General features: G+C 41.6%; 1 protein-coding gene across 1 annotated transcript in view; it reads left to right on the top strand.

Moving 5' to 3' along the window:
- Window positions 1-19,542, top strand: part of DNAH12 (dynein axonemal heavy chain 12) — a 4,520,724-nt gene that overhangs the window by 3,356,384 nt on the left and 1,144,798 nt on the right. Inside the window, exon 48 of the mRNA XM_044078497.1 lies at window positions 14,942-15,031. Coding sequence (XP_043934432.1) covers window positions 14,942-15,031 — 90 coding nt within the window. The remainder of the gene's footprint in view (window positions 1-14,941; window positions 15,032-19,542) is intronic.

Below are 19,542 nucleotides of genomic sequence, written 5' to 3'. Positions count from 1 at the left end.
CTTAAACAGAGGGGAAACTGGCCCTCCAATAATCCCTCTGAAGATGAGTCGGTATACCTGGAGGCATTTGGATCTCGGCCTTCCACCTCCTGGGTGTCTCCGCATTTCGACCCCCTTATGCAGGTTATTGCTCGAAAGGCGTGGGCTGCTCCTGACTCTGTAGAGCCAGTTCCTAGGAGGCCTTCTAAATTTATTACTGCCCCTGCGGACAAGCAATTCCTTACGAAAGGTGTCCCTGCTGATGCCATGGTGGTGGCGGCTGCCACTAAGAAGGAACTTGCAGATCCTTCCGTACCTGTCCATCCTCCTAATAAGGACTCTAGGACCATGGATAGGTATGGTAAGTGGATGTTTTCTTCAGCGACCTTTGCTATGCGCTCGCTGAACTATTTATGTCACTTCACCAGACTCCAAAGGGACATCCTTAAGGAGCTAGGTGAAGTAGTACAGGATCCCACAGCTGCAGGAGCTCAAGAAAAAATTGCTTCGCAGCTAGAAACCCTTAATTCTATTGCTAACTCCTCCATGCGACTGATATCATATGCAGCAGATGGAGCGAGTAGGGCCGCAGGCACAGGTGTGGCTCTTAGACGCCAAGCCTGGATGCGGCTCTATAATTTTGCAGATCCCTTTAAGGCGTCCTTCACAAACTCTCCCTTTGATGGGTCAGCTTTGTTTGGCCCTCAAGTGAAGGAAACCTTGACCAGGTGTGAGCAGGACGGCAAGACTCTTTCTGCCGTAGGGGTCCATTTTTCCACCCCTTCTAGACCTTACCCCAAAGGACAGAAGGGTGGCAAAATGTGGTTCCGCAAATCCCAAGGAGTCATACCGGATACACGTGGTCAGTTTACCCCTAGAGGCAGAGGGGGTAACAATAACAGACGCCGCCCTAGAGGCAGAGGGGGTCCACAAAACCATGGAAGTAGAGAGCCTCTCTCTGACAAGCCCTTTCAGCATCCCTGAGACGTTGCCCGACTGTCCATCCTTGGAGGCAGTCGGGGGAAGACTATCACTGTACCCAGAAGCCTGGCGTTCCCTCACTCAAGACAGATGGGTACAGTCGATCATATCCGAGGGTTACAAAATTCCTTTCGAGGAAAGTCCCTTTTCTCTCTCATATTCCCTTCCAGATGTACCACCCGGTCTAAGGGAAATTGCAGAGTTAGAAGTATTCAAACTTCTACAAAAAAGAGCCATTCAGCCAGTTACAACAGACCATTCAGAACCCGGAATCTACTCAAGTTTCTTTTTGGTCCCCAAAAAGACGGGAGACTGGAGACCAATATTGGATCTCAGCAGACTCAACAAGTCTGTGAGAAAGACAAGATTCCGAATGGTCACACTTCAATCAATTCTGCCCTTCCTAGAGAAGGACAACTGGATGTGCTCAATAGATCTTCAGGATGCGTACTATCACATAAAAATTCACAGGAGCTCCAGAAGGTTTCTCTGCTTTCGGCTGGGGTCCAGTCACTTCCAATTCAGAGCCCTGCCCTTTGGTCTCACTTCAGCCCCCAGAGTCTTCACCAAATGTATGGCAGTGGTCACGGCTCACCTGAGACGTCAAGGATTCCAGGTGTTTCCGTATCTAGACGACTGGCTCCTTTCAGCCACCACCAGGCATCAACTTCTTCAAGCCGGGGATTACACAACAAATCTTTGCACTCAGTTGGGAATTTCAATCAACTACGAAAAATCCTCCTTATTGCCCTGCCAGTCTATTACTTTCATAGGCGCAAACTTAAACACCGTTCGGATGTCAGCTACCCTCACAGAACAAAGAATTTCAGACATTCAAAGCCACGTGAGGATCATTATAGCCAGCAAGAAAGTACAGGCCAGAATGGTTCTAAAGGTGTTGGGCCTCATGGCTGCGGCCATTACCCTTCTTCCCTTGGCCCACTTCTATATGCGCCTGCTTCAGTGGATGTTGTTCACTCAGTGGTCTTACCAACAACTTCCGATGCGTCACCAGATATTTGTGACTCAGATTTGCAAGAATCATCTTTCATGGTGGATTACTTCTCCTCAGATTCACCAAGGCAGACCCTTTGTACCCCCAGCCCCGGTAGCCACTGTCACTATGGACGCCTCCCTGATCGGGTGGGGGGGTCATTATCAGGGCAGGATGGTTCATGGGATGTGGCAACTGTTCAAATACCACCTGCACATAAATGTCCTTGAGATGAGAGCAGTGCCTTTAACGTTGCAAGCCCTCAACGACTTTCTTCCCTTTGGGACAATTGCAGTCCACACAGACAACATGTCTGTAGTATGGTATATCAACAAACAGGGTGGAACCAAGTCCTACCCCTTGTGTCGAGAAGCGCTCAGACTTTGGCAATGGGCGATCTCCTCTCATCGGTTTCTGGTAGCAACGCATATCCCTGGGAAAACCAACATTTTAGCGGACAGATTGAGCAGAGCTATTCTCATGCCTCACGAGTGGTCTCTCAAACAATCTATAGTGGAGGAGATTTTTCTAGACTTGGGCCGCCCATGTTGCGATCTTTTTGCTACTCCCCAAAACAGCAGATGCCCAGACTTCTTCTCTCTCTTCCCACAACCAGGCCATCCCCCCAGAGATGCTCTGACCCAGGATTGGCCCCAGGGACTTCTTTATGCCTTTCCTCCCTTTCCGCTGATTCCACAAGTAATCCAGAAAGCCACCGTTTTGAGAGCCAAAATGATTCTCATTGCTCCTTATTGGCCTCGACAAATTTGGTTTCCGTTCCTCCATTGTCACCTTTTGATGCAGCCGTGGCATCTGGACCCATTACCAGACCTTCTGATTCACCAATCGGGTCAGCTGCACCAATTTATCCCCTCTCTCAACCTCACAGCATGGTTGCTCCACTTCCTTCCTTAGCCAGGCTCCCTATGATCTCTAATCCTGTTAGAGACATCATAGTAGCTTCCCTAAAATCCTCCACTAGGAGGATTTATACTAGCAAATGGAAATGTTTTTCTTGTTGGGCAAAAGCTAAAAATATTGATCCCTTTACTGCTCCGGTACAAGCAGTTTTGGATTTCTTAGCGGAAATCTTTCACGCGGGCTCCTCTTCTTCCACGGTCAAAGTTCAGTTGGCTGCTATCTCTAACTTTCATGTCGGGTACGCAGACCACAACATTATGTCCCACAGGCTTTGTAGAGCCTTCTTAAAAGGAATTTTTCTCCTGAAGCCTCCAATCAGGACTCCTCCTCCTCAATGGCACCTAAATTTAGTGCTGACATCCTTGATTCTTCCTCCCTTCGAGCCAGCTGTTTCATGTTCCCTGAAATTTCTTTCATGGAAAACTTTATTCCTGGTTGCTATTACATCGGCTAGGAGGGTGTCTGAACTTCATGCTCTATCGGTTCGCCCCCCATATTTAGTCTTCCACAAAGACAGAGTATCATTGAGAACTAATCCGACCTTTTTGCCTAAGGTTGCCTCAAAGACTAATTTGAATCAGGCTATTGATCTCCCTGTATTTTTCCCAAACTACTCCAACAGATCGGAACAAAAATTACATTATCTTGATGTTCACCGCCAACTCAGATATTATTTGGACAGAACAAAACAATTCAGGAAATCCGATCAGCTCTTTGTTTCTTATGCTGATAACAAGAAAGGCCTTCCTGTCTCAAAAGTGACCTTATCTAGATGGCTTTCTTCTGTCATCTCTGAAATTTATCAGCTCAGGGGAAAACAGCTGTGCTCGAAACCTAAAGCACATTCAACCAGAAGCTTAGCCACTTCCACAGCCTTTCAAGCTAGACTTCCTTTAGACACTATTTGTGCAGCAGCCACATGGGCCACTCCTCATACCTTTGTTTCCCATTACAAATTGGATTTGGCCTCCAGGGACAGAGCCAGTTTTGGCTCTACAGTTCTCAAGAGTCTGTTCCATTGAGCCACCCAGGATAGAGGTGCTAGGGACGCGGTCCCATCAAGCAAGAATGAAGGCAAGATTGACAACTTAACATTGAGAAGTTATGTACCTACCATAACGTTCCATGTTAGTTGTCTTCTCTCGCCTTCTTTCTTGCGACCCTCCCTCCTTCCCCCTGGCCTGGACAGACCTTTCTCTCTATATGGAAGCATGTTTCTGAAGACCATACAGTGCTGGTCCTCTTCCTTTTGGAAGTTATTTATGCTAGGTGTTATTGCCTATAGATAACAAACGAGATCTGGGTACTTACTGCCTTGCATCATGGGATATGGGGCTGCCTCGAGCTGGTAAAAGTGACTCTCGAGCTTAGCAAAGTGCCGAGTTGGAGCCGAGGATCGGCTCCGAACCCATCAAGCAAGAAAGAAGGTGAGAGAAGACAACTAACATGGAACGTTATGGTAGGTACATAACTTCTCATTTTGCATAGTGGTATGTTGCTCTGACTGTAGTGCACAGGGTCCTGCATTCAAGACTTGGTAGTGAAATGTATGGTGGTAACATCACATTTTATTCTAGCAACTTTCCAAAATTATACAAGCAAAGTTACACTGCTGTCATTCTATATATATATATATATATATATATATATATATATATATATATATATATATATATATATATATTATATATATTGTGTGTGTAAGTAGACTTCTATGATGGAAACATTCTGATTTGGGCAGTTTTGTCATTATTGGTTCATGCATTTTGTTTCATTGCCTACTGGAAAAATGTTCAAATAATACATTTAAAAATGCGCTCTATGTCTAACAAGTGTGCTGTATTATACAAGGAATATAATTTAATAAAGTCAGAAAGGTATATCAAAGAACACATGTATGTTCCTTGTTTTGTGTGCAAGGGGCCTATGATTTGAAAACAGCCCAAAGGTAATTTTTATCCACCACTGGCCAGATGCATTTTCTTTGGATGTGGAGTGGGTTTCAATGCTGTTTCAATGAATGTGAGTTTCAAGGACAGAGAAGTTTTAATGCCATGTGAAGTCTGTTTTCATTGTGAGACAGTATTGCTTTGTTTAGCAGATGTCTATTAGTGTTTGTGCATTGTGCTAAAATGTAAAAATAAAATCCAAATAATCATTGTAGAAGTAAAGGAGTATGCACACATTAGTGTTTATGGTAAATGGGGCAAAATAGCCAGGTAATGAGACATTGAAATGGCTGCAGGGGGACTCTGGTGCCATATTTTGGTTGTCTGTTCTTCAGTTTACATTTGAAAGTTGGTATCCCATGATTCCATTGGAGTGGGTGGGGTTACATAATTATGTATGCAAATTTTATGTTGATCAGTGTACAGATTTGTACTTATTTTTCATGGGCCTTGTCCATATTTTTGATATTTCCAGGTTGAAAGGTATGGTGGCGGCAGTGGCCATTGCTGGTTAGTTGTGTGTACTCCCCCCAAAATTATTTTTTGGCTCCTGATTTGCTTGACCAAGAGATTCAGAAAATCTCTTGGAGGAGTAAAATTTTACTCTTGGAGGAAAACGAGACCAGTGTAAAAGTGTAACAGTCATCCATTCACTCCTATCAGAGTACTCACAATATAGTGTATTTGCTTGTCTGTAGGGGTATAAATAAAGATGCATATGTTTGTTTTTGTGTGTCTGAGTATGTCTGCCTGAGTTGTCACACTGGGGGGGGGGTTAGTTAGGGAATCTGGAGTCTGGATGTGTGTGTGTGTGTGTGTGTGTGTGTGTGTGTGTGTGTGTGTGTGTGTGTGTGTGTGTGTGTGTGTGTGTGTAGAGATTGTCTTTGACAGCCTTACTGTGTAATTCAGAGGCATGTTAGTGAGCCAATGATGAGGTCTTTCTCATTGTAGCCATATCTGTCTCTGAATCACATTTGCTCAGCATGCATTTGGCAGTTAACATAAGCAGTGAGCATTTTTCTGAATCCTAGAGTATGAATTCCTAAGCAGTATCAGACCAAAAAACTGTTCATAGGTTCATAGATAAGTACAACACGAGCTGCCTTTGCAGGCCACTTTAGGCCTAGCCAATTTCCCCTTCAAAGATAAGAATCAAACCCTGTGCCTTATGTCTATGCTGAGGTAAACACATTAACCATTATGCTACCCCCAAACCCCTGTATTTATCATTCTCTCTCAGTGCAGCTGCGGTTTGATAACTAACACATTAAAACATTTGTAAACATCCATCCATTTCCCAAATTAAAACTATTGGAAAACCAGTTAACATTTTAAGATAAAAAAATCTAAAGTAAGCTGACAGTCTATGCAGACCACTGAATTATATATTTTTAATGATCTTTTATTACATCCAACTACTTGAGTTGATGAGTACTCTGTGGGAACAATGTATGCTGAAAATGTTTGGGAGGAGGAGTGAAGTCTAAGGGAAGGTAGAAGCTGTGCAATTTATGTAATGTTGAAGTGGATGATAATTATTAAAAAAGAAAGCATATGTGTTCAATGCATAAAACTTTGTAAAATGTGTACAATGGTTTGTTTTCGTTTCTTTTTGCAGGTTCATAGGATGATATTAGGCTATTGGCCCAGAGGCCCTTATAAGCCTAGCCAAGAATTTTTGCCCATGTTCCCACAAAGTCAGCACCTTTATTCCCAGTCCAACAGGGACACAGGTGGGATCCCAGCGGTGTATTTTCTGTTTCCCATCCAGTCATCCAGGTTCCTCTTAAAGAGCGCTAGAGAGGTACTCTCCTGCACCAACTTAGGGAACCCCAAAATAAGTTATTACTTGGCAAACAATGTTGCCTCAGGTCCCAGGTCATTTTTGGCTCATATCTGACTTTAAGGCCCTTCTTTGGCAGAGGAACCATGCATGGCTGGTATGGAAGAGGCACCCACTGAATAGTATTTTGCACCAAGAATATCTTTGATGGTATAGAATTTTCACTAATGCTGCCAAAAAAGCCTACCTCAGTAAAAAAAAAAAAAAAAAAACAGTTAACTAACTCTAGCTCCATACCTCAAATTATTTTTACACTGTATTAAAGATTTTTTGACCCTTTTCTTTATATTTTTTCTTCTTACTGGCTCATAGGGGCATATTCCATATGCCCAAACCATTAATCAGTTCATGCTGAGCTAAAAAAAAAAAAAAGAGTAGTTTGGGTGCCAAGCCCTTCAGAGCTCTCCTAATACTGAAGAGTGCTCCTCTTGCAGGCTTTCAAAAATCAATGGTTGGCTAACACTTCCTTTAAAACCTAAAATTTAACTTACCTGCAGGAACAGACACCCACTCCCAGTGGTTTATATTCCAATTTAAGGAGTACATTCAGGAGCGGTCTTAGGTCAGCTGGTGCCCTAGGCAAAAGGGATCCACAGCGCCCCCCTACCACACCACCTGATGCCCCCATCTTGGTCTACTTACACCAAATAAATACTAGAAAAGCACCCCTGTTATAGCGGTGCCCTAGGTGGCCATCTAATTGGCCTGTGCCTAAGGCCAGCTATGAGTACATTGTTATTCCTCTGCTACTTTGCTACAGCCTTTGCCTTACTCAAAACTGTATACCCAATATATGGAAAACAGCAGAAATCCAGATCCTTTCCTCAAAAAATCCATCCCCAAGCTACCTAGTGATTACTGCCCAATCTCCATCTCCCTACCCTTGGGAAACTCTTAGAACAACTGGTCAATAACCAATTCTCAAACTACACAAGTTAATACATACATACATACATACATACATACAAATATTTCAAGCACAGGCATTAATGCCCTTCTAGGTTGCCAATACTGCCTTCTGTCTTCCAAGCAACATAGTTTCTGGTCTAGCTGCTGCACTTTGGTCTTTCACTGATTGTAGCCGTTTGTCTGTGGACAAAGACCTCCTTACTTGAGCCATATTTAAAAATCTTACCAGAGCCTTTAACCTGTTTAACCACCCATTCCTATTTAACCACCTCACTGACATTGGAATTAGCCCTAATGCTATTCTCTGGTTCCAAAATGACCTATCCACCCTACATTTCTCAGTAAATTTTTGCACAAGTACATCATCCACCACTCCCTTACTTAAAGGAGTCTGTCAAGGCTCCATACCACTCTCTCTTCCTTCACCAACTTTAAATCTTACTGTATGCTAGTGACTTGGTTATTTTCCTGTCCAACCACACAACCTGCCCAATTCAACATGATCTACAAAAATATTTCCTTTCCTCATTAACTGGCTCAGTAGCAAAATACTATTACTTAACTCCTTAAAAATAAAACTTTGATCTTCAGAATCTACACTAAAACACAAAAGAACCCTGACTCACTTCTTATTCTTCACCACCCTAACAATGCCATTAAGCAGGTTAACTGCTTCAGATACCTAGGAGTCTGACTTGAGCCCTCATTTAACTTCCACCATCATCTCGAAAATACCCAGAAAAAGATAAACTCCCTACTCTGCTGGGCCAACAAATGCTGTTGGCTAAAGGATTCTACTAGCCTAACGTGAGTACTGCCCACGTCTTGTAGCCTCTCCCTCCAAAAAAACTCTACCACCATCCAAATAATCTTCATATCTGTCTACATCTGTTGCTTCAGTACCCTTTCCCCAAAGTAAAAATACCACCATCTTATAATAGCCAAAGCTGGTTTAACCATGAGCCAATCTAATCCTTGTCTTCGCAACTTTTACAGCTCCTGATAGAAAAGTCTTGCCCTTCTTTTTTCCTCTATCTTACTTAGCCAGCCTCTGTCATATAGCACTCAGATCTCAGATACTTAGGGCCTATCTTGCAAGCACCTAAAACCAGACTTCAGTGCTCCAACCATTCCCTTTCTAACCTTGGACCCAATTCATATTTACCATGGTTATCTTGGATTATAAAATCCAGTATAAGTTTTAGAACCAAATGAAACTGGCCATTGTAAAGGGTATTTTGTGCTAAACAGTTTGCCATTTACAGTGTTCTAGTAACGCTTATGTATCTAGAGATATGAACATTTGTTTGAACTGAGAGGCAATAACTTCATTTTTTAAATACTTGCATCACACCACCAGTCTCACATAGACCCATTAAACCAGCACTGGCAAAAAACACATAAATACACGAAAACATACTCGGAGGCTCTAAATAAAAATCTGCAAAAGCAACAGAGACCTCCAAAGCAGACATCCAAGCAACCTCCACCCCCCCAACACAAACCATGAAACACATACTTCACAAAACCAGTGTGCCATGCAATCATAACCCTTAAGGCAAAATAACATACCCAACATACTAGTAATAGGTGGCTCTATAGTCAGGCATACTGACGTCCCACTCACTAGGCTGAATAAGGAGAAGGTTACTGTTAGCTGCCTGTCGGGTGCCAGGATCCGCCACATAACACAAGCACTCATGTCACTCCAGAACAAATACAAATATGACTCTGTCATTGCCCATGTTGGTGTGAATGACCTGAGCTGTACCTTCCTGGACTACATGAAAAGAGACATGGAAGAGCTCTCTGATCACGTAGCCCAGGCCGGTATGACCCTGACCCTGAGTAGCATCCTGCCCTCACCAAGAATGATACCATGGTATAAAGAAAAAAATTATCAATTTCAACAATTGGCTAAGTTTCTGGTGTCATTCAAAGGGGGTCTAGTGTCTGTGTGCCTGGGATGACATGCTCGACAAGCCACACTGCTTCGCTAGAGACAGCTTGCACCTGTCACCCTTAGGCTTTTGAATACTGGCCAAGGCTCTTGCCACCCCCATAGTGCTTTTTTAGGCAAGGCTCAAAAGACAAACCCACTGCCATAAATAGCACAGTAACAAAAAACTGAGGTTAATGCTACTCAGTGCCAGAAGTCTAAACCTCAAAATGCATGCACTCGAGGCACTCCTTAGTATGGAGAAAATCGATATATTTGCAGTAACAGAAATGTGGTTTAAGGCTCCAGAGAGCACCCGAGCACTACCAGGCTACAACTCATACCATACATTTCAGCCACAGAACCCGGACCGAAATACAAAAGGCGGGGGCGTATCCATATTCATCAAAGATACCCACACCTCCAGGTTAGTGGCACAGCACGATGCTTCAGAGATCATCCACGTGCAACTAACAATGGGCAAAACTGAAATTTAAATTATAGCTTGCTACAGATCACCTACCATGTCCCAGGACCCCCATTCCACATTTCTGGAAACACTGGGAAACATAAAGGCCCTACCAAACACCCTAATATTGGGTGATTTCAATTACCCAAACATTAACTGGGAGAACTACTCAAGTACTAACTCCCTTGCCCAACATTTCCTAGAATTTATAAACTCAAATGCCCTGGATCAACTGGTCAACACTCCTACCAGAGGTGACAATGTATTGGACCTGGTCATTACCAACATGGGTGACCGGTGTTCCTCACCGGAGGTCAACCCCTCGCTGGTTAGATATGACCATAAACAAATCACTTTAGATATCCACATTCTGCCCCCTCCCCCGGACAAGGAAACCATCGTGAAAAACTTTTCAAAAGTAAACTTCATGTTACTTAAGACTGAGGTGGAAAGTTTCATAGCCTCCATGCTAAAGGATAACTCTGTCCAAGCTGCAAAATCCTTTACTAATGCATTCTATGGGCACCTACAAGAATGCATGGATTGTGCTATCCCAAGCAAAACCAAGACTCACTCCTCCAAGAAAAGGAAACTAGTCTGGTGGACCCCTGCCATAAACAAGCTGCACAACAGAAGGAGGAAACTAGTACAGAAAAGAGTAAAATCCCAAGAAGGGAAGACATCCCTCATCAGTATCAGCAAGAAACTACGATCCCACATAAAATCATCCAAGGCAAGCTTCAAAAGAAAAATTACCAAGGACTCCAAAGATAACCACAAGGCATTCTTTAGCTATGTCAAGAATCTAAGTGGCAATGCTCAGATCTTCTCGGAGTTAGTGCAGAATGGCACAAAATACACTGAACCGACTGATATTGCCAACATCCTGGCAAACAGGTTTAGTGCAAACTTCACCCCCCTTCTCACCCACAAAAGGGCCCATAACCATACCAGTAGAATGTAGAGCCCCTGAAATCACAGACACTCAGGTTAAAACAGCCCTCTCCAAAGCCAAAAACACAGCATCAATGGGAACGGATGGTGTCCCAGGCCGCATCCTACATGAGCTCAAAGACAAACTAACCCCTCACCTAAACACACTGTTCAAACTCAGCCTCTCCACAGGCTACGTACCCATAGAGTGGCGCACAGAAACGTGTATTCTGCACCACAAAGGTGGAGCCACAGCAGACCCCAGGAACTATCGCCCTATAAGCCTGGCTAGCTTGGTCTGCAAGGCTATGGAGCGCATCATCATGGAACTCATTAACAGAGACATTGGGAACCTCCAAAAACTGGACCCTACCCAGTTTGGCTTTGTTAAGGGCAGATCATGCCTCCTAAACCTGGTGGACTTCTTTGGGACAGTTACCAAGGCTATAGATGAGGGAAAGGTGGTACACACAGCCTACCTAGATCTTGCAAAGGCCTCTGACACCATTCCCCATTCTGGTATTATAGACAAGCTTACCAACCTGAACATAAACTCCTATGTCACAAGATGGGTTGCCAACTGGCTCACAGACAGAACCCACATGGTAAGAGTTGCAGGAGCTAGGTCCGACGCTAAACCGGTTACAAGTGGCATTCCCCACGGCTCAGATCTGGGACCCCTCCTGTTTGGCATATACTTCTCAGAGGTACAGGCAAGCACAGGAGGACTATGACTGACCAAGTTCAGAGACAACTGCAAACTAGGGGCTATAATTGACTCTCTGGCTGACACAGACATCCTCCAAAAGGGTCTCACTGAGATGGATACCTGGTGTCAAAATCATGGCTTCAAGCTAAATACCAAAAAGTGCATAGTCATCCCCTTTAGAAAAAAGAAAGTACCCACAAACTACCACATAGGCGGTAGTCCCCTAAATACGGAAAATGTAATAAGGGATCTGGGGACCCAAGTAGATATTAATTTCTCCTTTGATAATCACATTGCCAAAGTGGTTAGAAAATCCTTCTGTGTGGCCCACCTAATCACAAAAGGGTTTGCATCCAGATCAAAAGAGGTCATTATACCCCTCTACTCATCACTCATCAGACCTATCATAGAGTACAATGCCCCATTTTGGATGTACCTTGCAAGACACCTACAACAGCTGGAAAGACCACAGAAGTACCTCACCAAGATCACTGGCCTCAAATAGTTGCCCTATGCAGCTCGGCTGAAGAAACTCCAGCTGTACTCAGTTGCATGCCGTCTACTCAGAGATGATCTCTGCCTGGCATACAAGGCCATGTCCAACCCATGACATGCTCCACCTAAAGAAAACCTTACCCCCTCGAGCCACATGCTCTAGGAATCTAAACCTCACCACAACAATGAATAGGACATGCTGGAGGGATAGATTCCTGTCCCAGAGATTTCCCATGTTTGGAACAAGATTCCAATCTACATTAGGCAGAGCTCCTCGCTAACACTTGACGAGTGGATGAGAAACAGAAAATTTACCCCAGGGAATCACTTTAGTGGCTCTGCTGGACAGAGGCACAGGGAACTAATCTAAGGGGGTGGCGAAAGCCAACACATTCTAGCTAGGCTTATAAATGCCTTCGGGCAGATAGCCTAGTACCTACCTATGAACCTAAAAGGCTCACACCATGCTGATTGGGAGTTAAGTACAGACTCAAAAGAGCTCCTTTGAATGGAATGAGTTACTTGTAATGCGTACAGCACATCAAGGGTAAATGGTATATATGGACAGTTTACAGTAGCCAGTCAAGTATCATATTTTTGAGAAGATAGAGAATACTGAAATATCCAGGAAAAAAAAGTGATACTCATGCAAACTCCACACAGACAATGTCTAGGATGTCAGGACTAAACCCTGGACCCTGGTATTTTGAGGCTGAGAATGCTGTTACAGAGCTACTATGCTTCCTTTTACTTCTAATGGCCGAAGTCTGGTGGAGACGTTCAACAAGTAAGCAGTAGATGAATTAAAATAAAAGAGGTCTATACCTGTGGGTGAATGACTGTAGAACAGAAATAGAGGGCATTCTTTAGGCAAAGATTATTGGAGTCTGTTACATGAAACCTCTCTCATGCTATAGAAATGTACCCTACCCTTCCTTGAATATAAATTGTCTTACAAGAAAAAACATATGATCCATTGTAATGAAGCGGAATGACCCCTCTCCCTACCACACACTGTCCTCCATTTGCTTAAAATGACCAGGATTTGGTGTATTATATTATTCTCTAACTATTACTTTGCAGTTAATATATATATTAATTGATTGTTCTACACACTTGCACATGCAAGTTAAATCACTAGGATTTAGTTTAGTATATTATTTTTTACTGTTGTTTTACAAGCAAATATAAATATTAATTAACTGTTTACCCTTCTGTGTTAACCTTGTTCCACTTGAAAACACTGCTGAATTCTTAAAAAGTCTAAGAGCACAGCATTGTCAGATTTGCTTGGGCTTCCCCTGAAGCAGGCCTGGATGTCCCATACTAGGATGCCTGACTTCACCATTTAATATTGGGTTACGAAATCAGATTGTAAGGTAACCCAGGACATGCTTTCATGAGGGATGTTAGAGTACAGCCACTGAGGAGAGGATACCAGCATGGAGACTGTTTCTTTTTGATATGATAGCCTATACATATTACTGAAGAACAGAAATCTGAGCTATCCTAATTGCTAATGATGCATGTTGTCAGAGGGGAAGCATGGTAGATTGTCAAATATTCTAAACAAGCCAACAAAGATAACTGAGATGAACTAGCATATGCTCTGCACCCGATCAGCTGTGATAAATTTAGAAATATAGTCTACAGTCCAGAAAGAATAAATATACATTACCTTTTTTCTTACTCTAAGAATGTTGTCTTAACTGTCTACATTAGGCTGAAGTTTAAATATTGAGAAAGAATTGTTGAACCATGGACAATGGTCCAAAGACGCTTATCAAGCACAACATGGAACCAGAAGGCAAATAGGTACTACAGCACAGTAAGTCGCAATAAGACAAACTAGCAATACAAATATGTAAAACAGGTTACATTAACGTTATAAAATGTAAGTGAGTCAAGAATTCTCAGTAATAAGCAGAGAGCTTGAGTAGTATAGACAGGGAGATCAGTGTAGGGTTGGTAGCCTTTGAAGAAGATGGTCTACAAAGGCAGACGTTTAAGGCAAATATGGAGAGGAAATGAGGATGAAGGATCTGGCAATAGAAGCGGGTAATACGAATGAGAGGTCTAGGGGATATAGATAGAGTGTAAATGACAGAGTAGAAGTATAGGGGAAATAAGACAAGATGAATAAGAGTGAGGAGAAATTGTGATGACTGTAAATTAACTTGTAGGATATTTGAAAATGTAATGCAAAACATTACACTATATGGGATAATCTCATGCATGCAGGTTTTAGCCATGATTATGAAAACAGTGACACTGATAATCTTTCTGGTGTGCTCTTTATGGGATTTCTGGAACTCTACAAGACTGGAAATAGATCTAATCTGTTGTGGCATTTTGTTCCATAACTCTGGTGCTAAATTGGTAAATACGTTTTCAGCTACTGCTAAGAGTATACAGTGGGCTGACAAGAAGGTTGCTGGTTATATTCTTGAGTGTCGACAAAGAGGTCCTGAAATTTAGGAATTTTCCAAGAGGTGGGCATTAGAAGTCATTTGATACTTTATAGGTAAGAATGTTCAGTACCACTAATGCCCTTTCAAAAGGCTACCCTTATCATTTGTTGAGTGAAACACAGTGGTATTCATATGGTGGACTAAGATTAAGGAATGTAAGTATTTTATTTTAAAGTTCTTTGTCGGATTTGTATTTTTTTAGAGGAATATAAGGTAGTGAGCATAAGAGAGTATTCTATTACAAAAAAAATCTAGATTTCGTTAAATATTAATGCATTTCCACTTATATGTCCTTATTGTCAATATGTTTGGAACCATGATATTCTTTTTTTTCACTTTCTTTTTCTAGATTCTGGATTACTGGGGACCAAGTAAGAAGGTACTAGGCAACATGGACTTTCTGAGGGAGCTAAAGGAATATGACAAAGATAACATTCCAGTAAGTTTGTTTTGTAGTGTAGATTGTCATAAGTATTCAGTGCAAGACCTGATACATTGACTACTGAATGGCATATTATTTCACAGATGGTAATCAAGTTTTTACTGACTTTGCAGCTTCTTTTCTGATGATGCAACATGGTTAGAAGATAGTCCAAGACAGGATATGGTGTGCATACCTTCCACATTGCAGAGGGGAATGTATAGTGTCAGATGGATATCTAATGACCCTTATGACTGTTTGCATTCCACAAATCAAGACATAAAAAAGACTGTCATGTATTTTACATTGAAGAATGTATTATTTTATAGTGTTTAAAACTTTTTGTAAATAGCTTTTATCCCTGATCCCCCTGGGTCTATATCACTTCAATGAACTGACAGTTCAGCGAATGGCATTTCATCGGAAATGCTGTTCATCGAAATCTACTCATATGGGGGTGCTGTGTCCCCACTCCCCCCGCTAATTATATATTACCAACTCCAAGATCGCAGTACAGTGGAGAAAGGGCAAATTTCCCATCCTCACTGTACCATGATCTCAGTATGAATAGTTCGATGAACAGCATGTTCGGTGTAAGTGAACCAAAAATGCCGTTCGCTGAACTGGATTTTTGCTGAAGTGATATAGATAACCCCCCATATGCTACATATTAAGCTGCTCCTGCTTCCACTGACATTATACAGAAAATTGCAGTCATCATTTGGCACTGGAAAGTGAGATTTTTTTTTATCTAACTTTGCAGTCCCTGCATGCATGTAATGCAAAGGGAGTGAGTGAGGTTTTTATGTGTACAATGCTTTTGTTTCCACTTACATCCTCTCTATCTGTCTCATACATCTCTGATATGTCCCTGTTTCCTGTTGCTTTGCTTTTGTTCCTGTATTTTTAAGCAGACATACTGCTCAAGTAAAATGTCCATAGGTTTCCTTTCCTGAGAATTGCTATCTGGCCTTTATAAAACAAGGAGTTGGTAATATTACCTTCATAGATAAAGTTATAAAATGTAAGTGAGTCATGAATTTGCAGTAATAAGCAGGGAGCTTGTGCAGTACAGCAAGTGAGAGCATTGTAGAGTTGGTAACCTTTAAAGATGATGGTCTACATAGGCAGAAATGAAAGGAGAGGAACTGCATATGAAAAACTGGGAAAGGAAGATCAGTAAGAGTGAGAAGAAATTGAGATGACTGTAGATTAACAACATGTATAACTTGTATGATCTTTGAAAATGTAAAGCATAACATTGCACTATACTTAATGAGATAAAGCTACAGCTGGCTTGGTGCTGTCTGCACATGTGACAGCTAGCTGCACAGTCTTGGCTAAAATCTCAGCAGCACTGGTGTCAGCTGCTGTTCAGAGTTTTACCAATCATGTGACCTTTGGCTTTAATGTCCATCATAACCGGAATGGCTCCCATTGCATAGTAAAACCTTCTACAAATTGTGTATACTATGTATCTGTGGGCTATTATTAAGATCAAATGTCTGAGATCAGTTGCTGTGTTCAGTTATGTATAAAGTCTGTGCCTCACTTTTTTCATATTGCTAAGAAAATCAGTGCACTTCAAAAGAGAGTAATGTAAATAACTCTTTGCACCATGCCTTTCATAAAGTGAATCCTTGAATTGAAGTAAGTATGTGAGGCCAGTTGCCCATGCAGTATGCAGTGGACTGTGCTTACATGCCAGTGTGCTGTGATTAAAGGGGAGCATCACCTGGGGTTATGCCACTTTTTCTGATAGAAAACAGTAGTCTGGCCACAGAATGTATGCAGAGCTGTCTGTGCTGAAAGTGACACAGGTGTGGGTATGGGCATGTGAAAGCAGTTGGAGGCCTTCTAAGAAGAGGATTAGTGAAGCATCTGGAGTACTGTTGTATTTCCCTGGGAAGTTTCTATGGGCATCTGTCAGTAATTACCTCCCAAGTAAGAATGAGTCATAAGACTGTACTTGCACAGTGACTGTGTTCTTTCATAGGGCAGCCACCTGAAGAATTGCACATGAAAGCACACACATTCCTGTATAATATCCATATTTATTTGTTTATTTCTAGTTTATTGACCAGGTTATTCCCACTTGGTCACTGGCCCCTTTTCGAGGGAAATCAGAGGTGGTATTTGTAGTAACTGTTGAAATTTGGCCAGGATATTTGGGAACTTCCCCGACTGTTTTTGATGTGTGTCATGGGATCTTTTTCATCTAGCTTTGCTACCACCAACTCAGGCAGATGGTACCTCTATTTAATACATTATGCATCTTGCATGAACAAGTAGATTCCAAAAGAAAAAACTGTCCTCAGTCTGGAAAATTACTACTAGCAGTGACGACAGTAGGTAGTCGGCATGATATGCTTGTATCATTATACAAATGATTAAGGATAAGCTGCTAATCAGCATCCTCCTGTAGTCTGGATTTGAGGCCTCATTTTCCACTTACATGTCTGGCAAATTAATAGCGCTGCTTAGCAGCTCCTGAAAAACGATTGGAATAAAATAAAATTATGAAATGTCCTCTTTGGAAGAATTCACTGAATGCAAAACATACAAAAATAAATAAATAAAATAGGTGTCCCAAACAGCACAGACTGTCAAAAATGATTTGAGTGAAGTTCTGAAATTGCTATCTGCACAGCCTCTTGTCATAGGTACAATGTGAAATTAGTGCAGCAGAACTCTGATATATGGGATGTGTGAGCAGGCCTATCTCATAGCCATGTTTTTCCAATGCTTGAAAGCTGCTTAAATTAATCATTGCTGGAAAAATACCAGTCCATGCAGTTTATAGCCCCACAATCCATTCCACTACCATTCTTTGTTAGTATTTGCTTGCCCTACTGTAAAGTTCTCAAAACGCTACACAATTCTTCAAAAAAGTCTGTGTTAGTGCACTAATTAGAATATACTTTCTACCTTCATGTTCAAAGAAAAATCCCTGCAAATATCTGAAACCCTAATGCCACACCCCAATTATTCCCTTACCAAAGGATGCAGCCAGATGGATTCCAGTGATACATCTATGAAATACACTTCAGTGAGGACCAGCAGACAGCAGTGTGTGATACAGCTTGCTATACCCAAACCTGCACTCTTCTTGTACCTCATCCAAGATTACAAATAGGAATGATACTGGCATCTCAGAAATATCTGGAATCCCCATTCAGATCCACTGAATGTGATGGGTCCTGTTGCCCAGTATGTGAAGGAAGAATTTCAGTAGTAGATAGGTGTAATATACTTCCCCATAGAAATGATCATCTCCCATCTGAAGTTCAGCTGTCAAATATATCCACAGAAATTACTTTATTTCTTCTAACAACAGTGCAACATCTAACAACAATCTCTTTGGATTAGGTTTATAGAACAGATTTCAACAGCTTCTCAGTAAAGGGTGACTGTTCTCAGTAAGCAAAGACAGCTGCCATCACAAGAGAGAAAAATAATTTACAGTGCCTTGGCAGCTTTTAAGGAAACATTTCAACCAGAACACATTAAATTTAATACAAGCAATACTACAACAATGTGGTTTATAAACAAGGAATGACTAGCTCCTTCCAGCTATGCCAAGAAACATTCTGGATTTGAACATTGGCCTTACAATGCAACATTCAATTTTCAGCAATTTTTACTCCATTTTATATAATCAGTAAACAAATGATTTAAATAAGAAGATAACTTTGACTCATAAATGGAAACTGTATCTAGAATCATTTCATGCATTTTCTAGATCTGAGATTTTCTAGAAATTAGCCTGTTTGCCACATACCATAACCAAGTCAAACTTTTTTTTACTTTCATCAACTATGTTACATAGAAGCATGAAGCTCTTGGTTGTGTGTCCGATGTTGGCTGAATATGGCCATTCAGTGTGTTTTTTTCATTGATTTTTCTAGTTTGAAGGTTTTTCCTGTTCTCTGTTTATGTTTCACCTTTTCACAGTTCATTTATTTTACATCCATACAGTGCATATAAAAAGTGTACAGAACCATGTTAAAATGCTAGGTTTTGTGATATAAAAAAAAATGAGACCACAATAAATAATTTCAAAACTTTTCCCACCTTTAATGTGACCTATAACCTGTACAATTCAATTGAAAAACAAACAAATCTGTTAGGGGCCATTCCAAACTTTAATTTTCTTTTGGTGAAGCCGTTCTTTTGTTGATTTAGATGTATGCTTGGGGTCATTGTCATGTTGAAAGGTGAAATTCCTCTTCATCTTCATCTTTCTAGTAGAGGCCTGAAGGTTTTGGGCCAGAAGTGACTGGTATTTGGAACTGTTCATAATTCCCTCCACCTTGACTAAAGCCCCAGTTCCAGCTGAAGAAAAGCAACCCCAAAGCATGATACTGCCATCACCATGCTTCACCGTGGGGATCGTGTTCTTTTGGTGATGCAAAATGTTTTTGCTCCAAACTTACTTTTGGAATTGTGGCCAAAAAGTTCAACCTTCATCTCATCAGACCATAACACATTTTCCCACATGCTTTTTGGAGACTGGATGTATTGTTTTG

This window comes from Protopterus annectens, chromosome 7.part1 (genome assembly GCF_019279795.1).
Source record: "Protopterus annectens isolate FY-2018-M chromosome 7.part1, PAN1.0, whole genome shotgun sequence".
In the NCBI taxonomy this organism is placed as follows: Eukaryota; Metazoa; Chordata; order Ceratodontiformes; family Protopteridae; genus Protopterus; species Protopterus annectens.
The sequence above is the reverse complement of the archived record's forward strand: the minus strand, read 5'-3'. Positions and strand labels throughout refer to the sequence as shown.